This window comes from Notothenia rossii (genome assembly GCF_949606895.1).
Source record: "Notothenia rossii genome assembly, chromosome: 5".
Taxonomy (NCBI): domain Eukaryota; kingdom Metazoa; phylum Chordata; class Actinopteri; order Perciformes; family Nototheniidae; genus Notothenia; species Notothenia rossii.
The window spans coordinates 42,157,830-42,172,367 of NC_136903.1; the positions used below are offsets into that span (position 1 = coordinate 42,157,830).

Below are 14,538 nucleotides of genomic sequence, written 5' to 3' on the forward strand. Positions count from 1 at the left end.
CTACCTCACCGACAGGCAACAATTCATCTCCCTCTCTGGCCACACATCCGCCCTCTCCCCAGTCACACAGGGGGTCCCCCAGGGCTCAGTCCTCGGCCCCCTCCTCTTCATCTGCTATCTTTTCCCCCTTGGTCACATTATTCGCAACCTCAACCTTGATTTCCACTGTTACGCCGATGACACCCAGATCTACATCACCACCAAATCCCCTCACAACCCTCCCCTCACCCATATCGAAACCTGCATCTCTTCAATAAAAACATGGCTGACTCACAATTTCCTTAAACTCAACAGTGATAAAACAGAGCTACTCATCATAGGCACCAGATCAACCCTCAATAAAACAGGACCCATTTCACTCACCATTGAGAATTCGACCATCACCCCCTCCCCCCTGGCACGCAATCTTGGCGTTATCCTGGACCCCACCCTCTCCTTTGACCCCCATGTCAGCTCCATCATCAAGATCTCCTACTTCCACCTCCGCCGCATTGCCAAAATCAAACACTACCTCCCCCCCCGTGCTGCTGAATCCCTCATCCATGCCTTCATCACCTCCCGCCTCGACTATTGCAACGCCCTCCTCACTGGCATCTCCTCCCATTCCCTCCATAGACTCCAAATGGTACAAAACTCTGCTGCCCGCCTCCTCACCCACACCCGGACCCGTGAACACATCACTCCCGTTCTCCGCTCTCTTCACTGGCTCCCCATCAAACAACGCATCATCTTCAAAACACTCCTCCTCACCTATAAAGCCCTTCACCACCTAGCCCCCCCCTACCTCTCTGACCTCCTCATCCCCTACAACCCCCCCCGAGCCCTCCGATCCTCCTCCACTCTCTCCCTCACAGTACCACCATCAAGACTCAAAACATTTGGCAACAGAGCATTCTCCAGATCAGCACCCCGCCTCTGGAACTCCCTCCCCCAATCTGTCCGCCACTCTCCCACACTGTCTACCTTCAAAACCCAGCTGAAAACATACCTCTTCTCCCAAGCCTTCAACTTACCCTACCCCCCAACCCACTGACTTCACTCACACCCCACGCTGTATCTCTTATTCACCCCACGCTGCATCTCTTATTCATACATTCATCAACTTTTTCTTTCCTCTTTTCCATTATGTTGTCTTTTGCTCGTTGTCCTATGCTTGCTCCCCCCCTGTGTTGTCCTTTGCCTGTTCATGTAATGTTCATGTTCAATTTTCTTGTCCAATATGTTGTCTTCTGCCTGTTCACCCCCTTTCTGTACTTTTAATTTTTTTTGTAAGCGACTTTGGGTTATTGAAAAGCGCTATATAAATAAAAGTTATTATTATTATTATTATTGAGGGAGGTGGCAGAGACAGTGGGTGAAACTGGTAGGTTTTTCGCCTGTTTGGAGAGTTTTTATCCAGTTTACTTCGTTTTAACATTGCTATTGCTTTGTATGTCGGGGGCGGGAGATTCATGTGATTGGTTGTTGGTCGCGTTGCTCGCAAAAAAATCGCCAAGCTTCAGACACGCCCAGCTTCAAGATTTTTTGATGCCTGTAGTGTAGACGGGCCGTTAGTGTAGGAAGCGTGATGGAAAGTATCACGTCCCCCCCCCCCAAATGTACTAAAATGATTTTTGCCCAAATTAAATCATGTAACCTGGTTTGCCTTAAAAATGCAGTTACTGTTTAAACTTTACATGATTAAAAGAGAATACAGTGCTGTACATTTTTACAGCTGAAGGAACTAGTTCCTAAAGCACACTTTAAACGTGTTCCCTCTTCCTCCCCCGACAGGTTTAATACGAGCCCAGCTGAGCTCCACTCTTGCCTCATTCACACCAACGGTGTTTCAGGGCCGGTTCGGAACTGGAGCTTGAAAAGCACCGGGTTTTCCTCTTCAAACCGCAGCGGAGCAGCCTCTTAGCTCCGGAATCCAGTTTGTTTCAAGCACCAAAAAATTGTCCGGCTAGAGCAAAAGCACCACATACGTCACGCTTACGTCGAGGCGGGGGCAGGGGCGGGATCAACTCCTAAACAACAACAACAATCCAGCGTTTTATCCAGTTTGTACACATCATGGAGAAACTTAACAAGCAGCAGTGGTCCACTGAAGAGACCAGCTACCTACTGGGAATCTGGTCTTCCGAAGAGGTACAGAGGAAGCATGCGGTCCAAAGCAATTCTCCAACAATTGCAGAAAGAAATGGCAACTGCTGCTGGTTTTTACCGTACCGTGGAACAGATTGGCAACAAATAAAAAAAAATCAAGAAGGACTATCGGGACCAAAAGCGAGACCTCGGACGGAGTGGTAGCGGTCGTCCGAAAACAAGTCTACATTATGACTTGCTCGACTCAGTCCTCGGGGACAGACCGACGAGTGGTTTTGGATCCACGGTGAACTCGCTTTCTCTCACGTCGATTATGTTGCAGGACGACTCGCTGAATGTGCGGAGCTCATTTGATGCCGGTGAGTTAAACCCATTTGTTTTATTTGTGACTTTTTGTTTTACAACATAAACTAAACCATGTAGATATTGACAGACCTGGCAATAAAGCTAAAGCTGACCTACTACAGCTACCGGATGTGCATCCAAACCAATGATAGCGCTAGCATGCTAATGCTAACAATAATAAACAAAGGTATCCCCATGGCAAAGACAGCTAACGCCTCCAATGTATCTTCTCACTTATCACTAACGATTTATAATTAATTGTGTTCATATTGTGTTTACAGACATATCTGGTTTGGAGTGTACTGTGTCGGAACCACCACTACCGTCGGCGTGTAGCTCGCCAATGCGGATGCAAAAGTCTCCTTTCCCACAAGCAGCTCTTCCCAGAAATCTCTGGTGACCCTAATCCAGCCAGTGGGCCGACACAAACAGGGTAAGGTTTACATTGGTCATAATAGTAATACTGTTCCATGTTGCCATGTGCATTTATCATGGCATAGTCATTGTAGTAGTTGTTCAAGTTATGCAACTGCAGCCATAATAACAATACAACATTTCATTACACAGTATATAATATACATCTCATAAAATGCCATGAATACTGTGTTGACTTTATTTTTCCCTTTTTGTAGTTAAAAGGAAGCAGGATTTATCATCTGGCCTTCTGGAGTATCTGGAGAAAAGTGACGACAGGGAGGAAAGGCTTCAGGAAAGGCTTAAGGAGCAGGGCCAGGTGATGCTTAAGGAGCAGGGCCAGGTGATGCTTAAGGAGCAGGGCCAGGCGATTTTTCAGGAGGTCCATGGGGCCAATGCTGAGTTCCTACGAGTTTTCACCAGAATCGAGCAGAACAGCCACTCAATGCTTTCATGGTAGACAGGATTGTGAAGGTAATGGAGGCCAATAACAAAAGCTGACCTTATTTTTTTATGTAAATAGTTCATACCTTTTTTGTATACACGTTCTCTTTTGTATACACGTTCTTTTTTTGTATACACATTATTATTATAGTATATTCGCCACACTTTTTTGTGAATTATTGTCCATTCATGTCCAAACAGCGCAGGTTCTGGTCCAGGCTCTCGTCATCTCACGCCTAGACTACTGCAACTCCCTCCTGGCTGGTCTACCTGCATGTGCCATCCGACCTCTGCAGCTCATCCAGAATGCAGCTGCTCGTCTGGTCTTCAACCTTCCTAAATTTTCCCACACCACGCCGCTCCTCCGCTCCCTTCACTGGCTTCCGGCAACTGCTAGAATCCACTTCAAGACACTGGTACTTGCGTACCATGCTGCTAATGGATCTGGCCCTTCCTACATCCAGGACATGGTTAAACCATACACCCCAGCACATGCACTTCGCTCTGCATCAGCCAAACAGCTCGCTGCACCCGCACTGCGAGGGTGACCCAAGTTCCCATCAGCAAAAACACATGGGTTTGCTATCCTGGCTCCAAAATGGTGGAATGAGCTCCCCATTGAAATTCAGGACAGCAGATAGCTTGCACATCTTCCGGCACAGACTGAAAACTCATCTCTTTCGACTCCACTTTGAGCGATAGAATTATTAACAAAGAACTGCTAACAGAGCATATACTAATAAAGGACTGGCTTATCTAAAACCAGTTGAGTAGCACTTGAAATGTTTAGCTCTATGAAACCTGATGTACTTATATGATTCTGTTTTCTTCAAGGTTGTATCTTCCTGGTCGAATGTACTTATTGTAAGTCGCTTTGCAATGCAATGTAATGTAATGTAATGTAATGTCTTTGATTTGTACAATAAACAAAATTCAAAAGTCATATGTCTGATCAATTGATTTTATTGAAAAAAAGGATAGGCATGATACAATTAGATCATGTTTCTCCAGCAGGAAAAATCACGGCTTGCTTGGCTGGTAGGGGTGACCATGTTGTGGTTACGTTGCAGCTTATTTGTGTATGCACTTTTTTATTAACCAGTCTAGTGTAATCCACAGAAATTACTCTGGAAAAGCTGCAGATAGAGCCATAAGAAAGGAATGCAACTGATTTAATGGGTAATGTTTTTATAGGCAACAATTTAAGCTTTAGTTAGTTCCAGGTTTAATATGTGCAATAAGTTCATTTCAATAAGTTTTGCAATAAACATTGAACCAGTCCGGCCCTCGACTAGTACCCATTTTTTTTTATTTTGGCCCCACTGTGTATTTGAGTTAAGAATATAGTCTAAACCGTTTGAGTATGCACTTTTTTATCAGAATATAGTTCATACCTGTTTGTATCTAGATTCTGTGATTTTTATACAAAATAAACACAATTCGAGTCTGATCCAGTGAATTTATTGTAAAAAAAAGAGGCTTGATACAAAATAGATCAGATTTAAATGCAGTAATATTAGTGGTCCCCCATGTTGAAATAGTCCATCAATGCGGATCTAACATCAGCTCCTTCTTGTCTACCATGATCTGGTAAGGGGTGTAAAGGGGGTTGGTCGTACACAAGTTCATGGCAATCGTCAGTGAAGTTGTTGCTATGTTCCTCACATATGTTGTGTAGTACACAGCAAGTCACTGTCATTATTTTTGCTGAGCTCCAGCTCGCAGTCATTCCTTTTTAGGGGGCACCTCCATCTTCCTTTTAGCCTTCCAAACGCCATCTCAACAACCGACCGTGCACTGCTCAGCCTGTAATTGTAGGTGTGCTGTTGATTGGTCAGTCTCCCAGTGTCCGAAAATGGTTTCATTGGCAATCTTTGCATTGGATAAGCTGGGTCACCAATCAGGTAATGTCACAGCTTCCAGAGGGCAATTGCAACCCGTTTTTTATTGGGTATACACAGACGGTAATTTGTGTCTCTTCTCCCCATAACGCCGCTGACCTGGTTGCAGATGTGGTCAAAGGACTGCCAGGACACGCGGAAATTCTGCATGAATTGCAGAGGGGAGAAGTCTGGAACAATGGTGTTCCACCAGTCGGAAGATCTGGGCTGTGTCCAAATAACACGCGACCTCCGCCTTTCCGCCAGCTTCAACATGATCTTTGGAAATAACATTGAGAATCAGTTTTAATGTTATACCATAGTAATTAATTTAGCAAAGCTGGGTATTTTGGGCTTTGCGCATACAGAGGCTAACAACAGCTAGCTCTAACATCGAATAGGACGTATATTTACCTTCTTTCTCCTACGGAATCGGAATCGTTGTTGGAAGTTGATGATTACGATTGTAAAGCAGTTTTGAATGTAGCATGTAAAGACTGTAAAGTTGGTAGTAAAGTCGTCCCATTTCTTCCATTTCATTTTGACAGAGCAAAATCAAAACGAGTAGCACTTCAACACAATCGGCCATTGTTGTTGTTGTCGGTGTGAGCTGTGAGGGGTTTCGGCGCGGTTTGGCTTTATGAAGCAGGCACGCAAACGGTTACGTCATGACGCAAATGATGACGCAATGACGCAGCACCAGTCGGACTCTGGACGGTGTGAAAAGAGCCGGAGCTAAACCGAAGAACCGGTTCTGAACCTGAAAAGCTCTAGCACGGAGCTTGAACCGGAGTTGCGTTGGTGTGAATGAGGTATCTGTGCTTCACCTTGTTGGTCAGAATGAGATATGTTCAACTTTAGGACTGAGTGCTCTCAGCAAGCAAGTAAAACAAGCCCAACTATTTGTTTTGTATATCCTTTTTATGCCATCTATGTATGTTTCTAAAATTCATTTTTTGTAATGCTCAATGAATATGATTATTAGCTGATTCATTTCCTTCTGGAACAGAATGTTAGAGACACTGGAGGACGATTATTATTATGACTGAACAGGCAAAAAGGTATGATCTACTTTTCAGTGGGAAGACTTTGAACTACACCCACCAGTATCAAGTATCCGGACACAGTGGAAGATTCACTTTTCCCAGGAATTTACTTTACTTTACATCATCCTTTAGAGGTAACTTCATCCAAATGTTTAAAAAAACATATCCTTGCTCATTACACTTAGCTATGTTTGTTAGAATTGCTAACAAGCCCACTTCCTGTGATATGTTGTGTGCTTTTGGCCAGAGAAATGTCACGATCTCTCTGTGTTGTGTTTTGTCTTGTCTAGATCTGTCTTTTGGTTTCCTGTCTGTGTGTTCCCTCCTTGCCTGATTTCCTGATTGTGTTCACCTTGTGCCCTGTGTTTTCTCCTCCCTCCTCACCTGTGTCTTGTTTGTTTGATTAGTCCTGTGTGCATTTAGGTTCTGTGTTTTCTGTTAGTCTTTGTGAGATCCTTGTTTGTCTTTGACTGTGTTGACTGGGAAAAGTTCTGTATGTTACTATTTAGCCTTGAAATAAAGGTATTTTCTGTTTATTCTGCATTTGGGTCCTGCCTGCTTCACTCAACCCTGACAGAAGGATCTCACCAAAGATGGACCCAGCAGATGATCCATTTGAGGTGGAGTTACATAGTTTTACCTATTCATTGGCTTGCTGCTATGGTAGGGGGAGGGGAGCGTCCAGTGTTCAGCAGAAAGACACTTCTCTGGCAAAGGCGCACCAGATGGCAACAGAGAAGCCATGTTTAGTGAAGTTCTTACCTGGCTGGATTATGGACTTCCTCCCGACATATGATTCCTGGCCTGCTAGCCCCAGGCATGCTAGCCCCCTGCCTCCCAATTCCCAACCTGACACCATACGTCTCGGTGTGTTCTATCTGGAGTCAGCCCCTGCTTCTTCCCCATTTCCTGCTCCTGTCCAAGACCCGTTCTCGGGTACTCGTCTGGCTTTTGGAGGTCCACAGAGCCTCCAAAAGGCTCCTAAGAGAAGGAGTCGCAAGTCCAGGCTAGCAGCCCGAGCCCCAGAAGCCATGCTTTGGGCTCCAGTACAGGCCCCAGCATCCATGGTTCTGGCTCCAGTACCGGCCCCAGCAGCAATGGTCCCGGCCCCAGCAGCCATGGTACCGGCCTCAGCAGCCATGGTCCCAGCCCCAGCAGCCATGGTTCAGGCTCTGGTCCCGGCCCAAGCAGCTATGGTTCAGGCCCTGGTTCCGGCCCCAGCAGCCATGGTACCGGCCCCAGCAGCCATGGTCCTAGCCCCAGAAGACATGGTTCCGGCTCCAGTACCGGACCCAGCAGCAATGGTCCCGGCCCCAGCAGCCATGGTTCAGGCCCTGGTTCCGACCCCAGCAGCCATGGTCCCAGCCCCAGAAGCCATGGTTCAGGCCCTGGTTCCGGCCCCAGCAGCCATGGTCCCTCCTCTAGTCCCTACTCAAGTCACTACTCAAGTAAGACTACTGTTCTGCCGGGGGTCCTGCCAACCCCATGTCCTGTTCCGTTGGGGGTCCTGCCGACTACTGTTCTTTCAGGGGTCCTGCCAACCCCATGTCCTGTTCCATTGGGGGTCCCGCCGTCACCTGTCTTGCTGGGGGTCCTGCCAACTCCTTGTCCTGTTTCGTTGGGGGTTCCGCTGAGGGTCCTGCCAACTCTGTGTGCTGTCCTGTTGTGGGTCCCACAGACTACTGTTCTGCCGGGGGTCCTGCCAACCCCATGTCCTGTTCCGTTGGGGGTACAGCCGACACTTGTTTCGTCGGGGGTCCTGCTAACCCCATGTCCTGGTCCGTTGGGGGTTCCGCTGGGGGTCCTGCTAACTCTGTGCCCTGACCTGTTGGGGGTCCCGCTTTGCCCCGGGGATGTCCGTCCGAGTCCCTCCTCCGATCCTCCTCCACCCACACTGTTGGACGTTTTGGACTTTGTTTGTTTTTTTAGGGACGTCTGGGATCCGTCCCTTGAAGGGGGGGGGGTGGTAATGTCACGAACTCTCTGTGTTTTGTTTTGTCTTGTCTAGATCTGTCTTTTGGTTTCCTGTCTGTGTGTTCCCTCCTTGCCTGATTGTCCGATTGTGTTCACCTTGTGCCTTGTGTTTTCTCCTCCATCCTCACCTGTGTCTTGTTTGTTTGATTAGTCCTGTGTGCATTTAGGTTCTGTGTTTTCTGTTAGTCTTTGAGAGATCCTTGTTTGTCTTTGACTGTGTTCACTGGGAAGAGTTCTGTATATTACTATTTAGCCTTGAAATAATGGTATTTTCTGATTATTCTGCATTTGGGTCCTGCCTGCTTCACTCAACCCTGACAAGAAATATATATGTTTACAATATCATTTATTATAATACTTTTAGCCTTTATTAAATATGTTTTCATGGCAGTTATTTACACACTGTACAGACCTTCACGTAGCATCTCAGAGGGAGTGACAAACAGCTGTTTGGTGCAGGGATTAAATATAAAAAAGATACAAATCAATTCTGTTCTTTAAAAAACAAGATACTAAAGGGATATTAGGCTCAGACAGGCCTGACCAGGGGGGGCTCTACGAAGCAGGATTTTCGCTTAGCCGGCTAACTTCAGGGAAAACTCGGGGTTCCCGTTCCTACAAAGCTGGTTCTCTTTTTAGCAGGCTAGATCTCCATGGTAACTTAGGCTGTGCGGCTAACCTGGTTGGGACCAGGTTAGGTTGCGGGCTAAGAGCTCAACTCAGTGAAAGCACTGCCTGCTGACCAATCAGAGCTCAGTGTGCGGAGTTTAAAGCGATCAAGTCATATTACAGGAGAAAGGAAATACAGAAAAGCTGCCGTTGCAGGAAAGACGGCCGGCAAAAATCACTGACTGTGTGAACGTGAACATTAATAGAATATCACCTCCCATCTTCAGAGCAATCTGACTATTATAACATTAGCGTTAAGAAAGCTTACTTAAATATCTGCCACAACATAAGTAACCGGATCAGAGTAACATTAAGTACAGTCCGCGGCATATCACATCATAATGTATCATATATCTCCTTACCTGATTCAGCTGAGCAGTTTCTGGCCGTGCAACACTCACAGTATCACATACTGTATGCAGAAGTATTATTTAAGCAACACATTAAGTTGACGAAACACAAATGTAATTAAAGTCAGATCCACTCGTGTCTTAGTGATATCATAAACCTGTTAATGTACGCATTCATTTCATTGCATTTAGCTGACGCTTTTATCCAAAGCGACTTACAATAAGTTCAAACACTTTTTTACCAGCTGTATTCACCTTGCAGGTGCAACTATGTGGCTTTTATCCTGGATACAGTATTTAAGTCATGGATGTTTAAAGTTTAACTTCTTCATATGTCTAATATTATATTTGACTTTTCATTCAGGAAGTATGACGCTGCGCTGTCAGTACGCTTGTCCATGTTTGTGATTGGTCGAATGCTCCAAATACCACCCCTTTCATGTGAACGAGCACCTAACTAGATAGGACACGGCTGGCTTGAGCGATCCACTTGATAACCCGCGTCGTAGTAGGCTACCGTTTAGCGAGAGCGCGTATGTTTTGGATTAGGCCAACCGGCTAACTCAAACATATCCAGGTGAGGTTGAACCAGCTTAGCAGTATACCCCCCAGGTGCTGAATGATGAAGTCAATAAACATCAATAGAATTGTAGAACAACTTTCGGTTTAAGGCAATTAGTACCCAGGTGGTGTTGCAGAAGGTAACCATTACAGGCGATTCATGGCAGAAGGGACAACAGCTCTGTCATTATGCAGCGTCAAAAGGAGCACCTTGATCAGAAATTCTTAAGAACATGCAGAGTACCTGTATACTGTAACACACACACGTATCTCAAGCTAGTTCTGAAAGCTGATGAAGATAAAACTATTTGAAGGGGATTTTAATCAATGCTGAAGAAAGTTTGAGACAGACAAGGAGCAAAGACACTTCACGGATGGAAAAGAAAGATGTGCTGTGAGATCCTGAAACGTTTTAGCATTTAAAAAAGTATTCACTCGACACCTTCGCTTAAATAGTAACAGAAACAAGCAAACGTCTTTAAGAAGACATTTATACGTTCTTAATTAATCTGTACTAATACTGTTAACATATAGAATATGAACAGTATCTAACAGTGGTAAGAAAGGTATCTGCTGATTATACTTAATTCACAAGAAATGTGTATTTGAATAAGTAAGGACAGAAGTCTAAAGCAACTCAAGCGCTTTGGTTTTGTTTGTGTATGTGGTAAAGTTGGCTTGTAAACCCAGAACATAATATTTCCCTAAACTTAAACGCAGTCAATAGTTTGATTAGGTATTGCAAGAATGGATATAGTAGGAAACAAGTGAAATACATAGTATTTGAAAAATGTAAGGATCAGCATTATGTGTTTGAGCAGAGTATTTGGTAATTTTGTTATATTCAATATGTTATCTCTAAGAACCAGGGTTGAATTTAATGTTTCTTCACAAACGTTTGTACTATCTATTTAAATTTTAGACAAAGTTGAGACTCAGTCATTTAAAATACCATGATGCCCATGAGTATTTTTATCTATAATTACTAATTTTGTATTTGTTTGCTTGCTGAGTTCACGTGTAAAGATAATAGATTTGAAAGGGCATAACATGGCTCTGACACCAGGAATCACATCCAGCTGTCCATCTGAACTTCAGCACAACCTCTAAAGCTGCAGTTTGGTTTGAGAGAACGCAAAAAAACGGCCTCTAAAGCTCTGAGTGTTCTCTTCACCTCTCCACAGCTCAGGTTTCTGCTAGACATTTGTTTGGTCTTTGGTCCCGTTTCTGTTCCTCTGTGTTTCTTGTCATCCTGAGGTTAGTGAATGATATTGTTTGCCTCTCTGTCAACCAGTCAATACCTAATTATTCTTATATGCAGGTGCCTCATGCTGTGTGTGTGCATGTGTGCCCTTGTGTGTTTACTGTTTATATGTGATTGCAGAAAAAATTACTCCTCTAATTAAGGCCTCCTCCTACCACTCGCTGTGGTCATTTAAAAACGTGTGTGTGAATTATCTCGAGCAGCAGCACAGCACAGTGAGTGACTGAGGGGTGTTATCCTGGGGTAATCCAACCCAGTCTCATGGCATTTCGTGCTATAGTCACAACATTTAATCTATTGATTCGTGTTCACCAACACGATTTTCCCCTTTTTTTCGTGTCACACAGAACTATTTTAAAAGCAATCTATTTCTATTGGTAGTATGTTTCGTGCCTGCAGCACATATTTTTGTCCGTTCGGGTCTTGTAAGACCAGAAGCTGTGGTGTTCATAAAAACATGTTCTTACTCAATATCAAGCCACGACTATTGTTTTTATTTTTAAATCGTATAATGCCGGACGTTTTTTGTCGTCTTCTAATTTGTTATTCTTTTCTAAATAATACACTGTTATTTACTCAACGATAACACCAAATTATCCTTGTTTTAATTTATTTGTTTAATTCCATAATCTCAGGCTTGTTTGGCGTCCGTCAGGAACTGAATTTCAAAATAAAAATAACCGGAAACAGACGTAGGCCTATAAGGGACATTTCCAGGACATTTCGAGCATCATTGCGATACACAGCTACTGAACTGATTACCCAAGATCCTCAGCTATGGTGTAAGCTGGCTGATTGGATGTTTTAGCCGCAATGCATGTAGGGATATGGTGTTAATGTGATATGAAATCCGAAAAACCTTTTTGAGTTTAGGATGGCCGAAGACACTACACTACCCATAATCCCCATCTATTGTTTAGGACTACTTTCCCCGTGATTAATCTTCAAGCTTTGGGATTGGATGTTGGAGTGGCAGTGCGCCAAGGTTACGCCGAGCGTCAAACAGCTGTTTGAAATGGAATGAAACCACGCCAGACTATCCAAAACTGGAGTCGAATGCCCCCCCAGAACTACACATGCTGGCTATTGTGTTTTGCAAAATGTTCTATGGGACGTCTCTACTGAACGTTTTCGTTTTTCCCACAATTAGAAGTTGCCAGTATTAAACACATTGGTGTTATCAAATGTAAAACATATAATTAATAAATGGGTGAAAATCGCTTGTGTCCATAATGCGCAGCATTAATATATACCCACATGACAGCTCATTGTTACTTTGTAATTCTACTCCACTACAATTCAGAGGTTAACCTGGTATTTTTACTCCACTACATTTATTTGAGTTACTTTGCAGATTCTGATTAATGATGTGAAATATAAACAACCCTTAAATCAGACTTTAGTTACACCTGAGTAAAATTCAGGAAAGGTGATTGTCAAGTGCCAACAATCAGGAGAGATATTTGATAGTTGATGCTTGAGAAGACTAAACATTTATCTGCAATTGACAGGAATGGAAACGAGTAATAAAGTATATTCATTACTCGTTATTCTCTACTAAAAGTTAATTAAAGACTGTATAATTGCTATTTTGCACATCCCTTTCAAGATTTCAAGATCTTCTAAGGTTTATTGACATATCATATACACAAATGGTGAAGTTATGCAATGAATGAAAAACTTGGGTCGCAGGTTCCTCAACGGTGCATTACAGACATCTATCAATATGTGCGTATACCTCCACCATTAAACTGTCATATTCTGCACATTTCTTATACTATCTACATACATAAGAGTATAATTCATATGTACAATATCAGTTAAAATAAGTTCTTCAACATAGTTAACATTGCAGGAAAGCAATATTTTTGTCTTTAAGTGCTTTGTCAGACTTAATATTTATCTGAGATAGAGACCCCCAAAGTTTTATTCATGCTTTCACATAATTTTAAAGCATATTGCTATATTATTTCAGACTCAGTATTTACATTCTTATATTCAAAGAAAATCATTAATATATTCAAAAACTACAAGTCCTTTTATATCGGCTGTGCACCGTTATGGTGTAAATATAACCTATCTACGAATTAGATCAAATGTAAAAGTCAGCCGAATTAGTGTTGATAGTGCAAGGAGACGTATTGTGTGAAGAGAAATTGAAGATGTTGTTTAATTGTTGATATATTTATGATCCACGTGAAGTATTCAGTTTCGGCTGCATTTCTTCCAGTTTTTCCAAAGGTCTTCTCATTCAGGGCTCTATAAATAAAGAACTACGGCAGATCTGTAATATATAATGCAGCCGAACCGTGTATTACAATGCCGTTATTTGATGACTTCCAAAGAGAAAAGCAAGAACACTCGGAATAAAGTATTATTTTCTTTTAAAAATAAAGTTTTTCAGATTTCATATCACATTAACACTATATCCCTACATGCATTGCGGCTAAAACATCCAATCAGCGAGCTTAAACCATAGCTGAGGATCTTGGGTAATCAGTTCAGTGGCTGTGTATCGCAATGATGCTCGAAATGTCCCTTATAGGCCTACGTCTGTTTCCGGTTATTTTTATTTTGAAATTCAATCAATCAATCAATCAATCAATCAATCAATCAATCAATCAATGTTTATTTATATAGCCTAATATCACAAATGTTACATTTGTCTCAGTGGACTTCACAGTTTGTACAGAATATCAGTATCACAATACGACACCCTCTGTCCTTAGACCCTCACATCGTACAAGGAAAAACTTCCGGAGAAAACCCACAGTTTAAAGGGAAAAATGGGAGAAACCTCAGGGAGAGCAACAGAGGAGGGATCCCTCTCCCAGGACGGACCGACGTGCAATAGATTCCGTGTCTAAATTGAAAAGATAATACATTTGCAACATAGGTAGTCCAAATGTTTGGAAATGCATGTGTGTATAATAGGAAGATGAATCCACGAGGATATCCATTCAGGACTCAAGATCCAGGACTCGCGATCCATGACACAGGACCGCAGGATCATTCATGACTCCGGATCCCGGCGTATATAGACACCAAAAAGAAAGACATTTGGGGAAGCTGGGTTAATCGGAACATGAGAGTACACAGGTATAGACAGAGAGAAGGAAGAATTCAGTTCCTGATGGACGCCAAAAAATCCCGAGATTATGGAATTAAACAAATAAATAAAAACAAGGATAATTGTGTGTTATTGGTGAATAAATAACAGTGTGTTATTTAGAAAAGAATAACAAATTAGAAGGAAAAAAAGATTACAAAAAAAATACAGATTTCAGTATTCTGAGGCTCTGAACCCCATTTGTTTTCCTCACAGACGACAAAAAAAGTCCGACATTATACGATATAAAATAAAAACAATAATCGTGGCTTGATATTGAGTAAGAACATGTTTTTATGAACCCCACACCTTCCGTTCTTCCAAGACCCGAACGGACAAAAAGACGTGCTGCAGGCACGAAACATACTACCAATAGAAATACATTGCTTTTAAA

The 14,538-nt window shown here is 42.9% G+C and overlaps 1 protein-coding gene across 1 annotated transcript; it reads left to right on the forward strand.

Moving 5' to 3' along the window:
• Window positions 1–1,743: 1,743 nt before the first annotated feature.
• On the forward strand, window positions 1,744–4,131 carry LOC307041646 (uncharacterized protein). The gene is made up of 4 exons (XM_079685097.1): window positions 1,744–2,447; window positions 2,715–2,866; window positions 3,066–3,321; window positions 3,493–4,131. The coding sequence occupies exons 3-4, from the start codon at window positions 3,234–3,236 to the stop codon at window positions 3,837–3,839; spliced, it is 435 nt and encodes a 144-aa protein (XP_079541223.1). The 5' UTR covers window positions 1,744–2,447; window positions 2,715–2,866; window positions 3,066–3,233; the 3' UTR covers window positions 3,840–4,131.
• The last annotated feature ends 10,407 nt before the right edge of the window (window positions 4,132–14,538 follow it).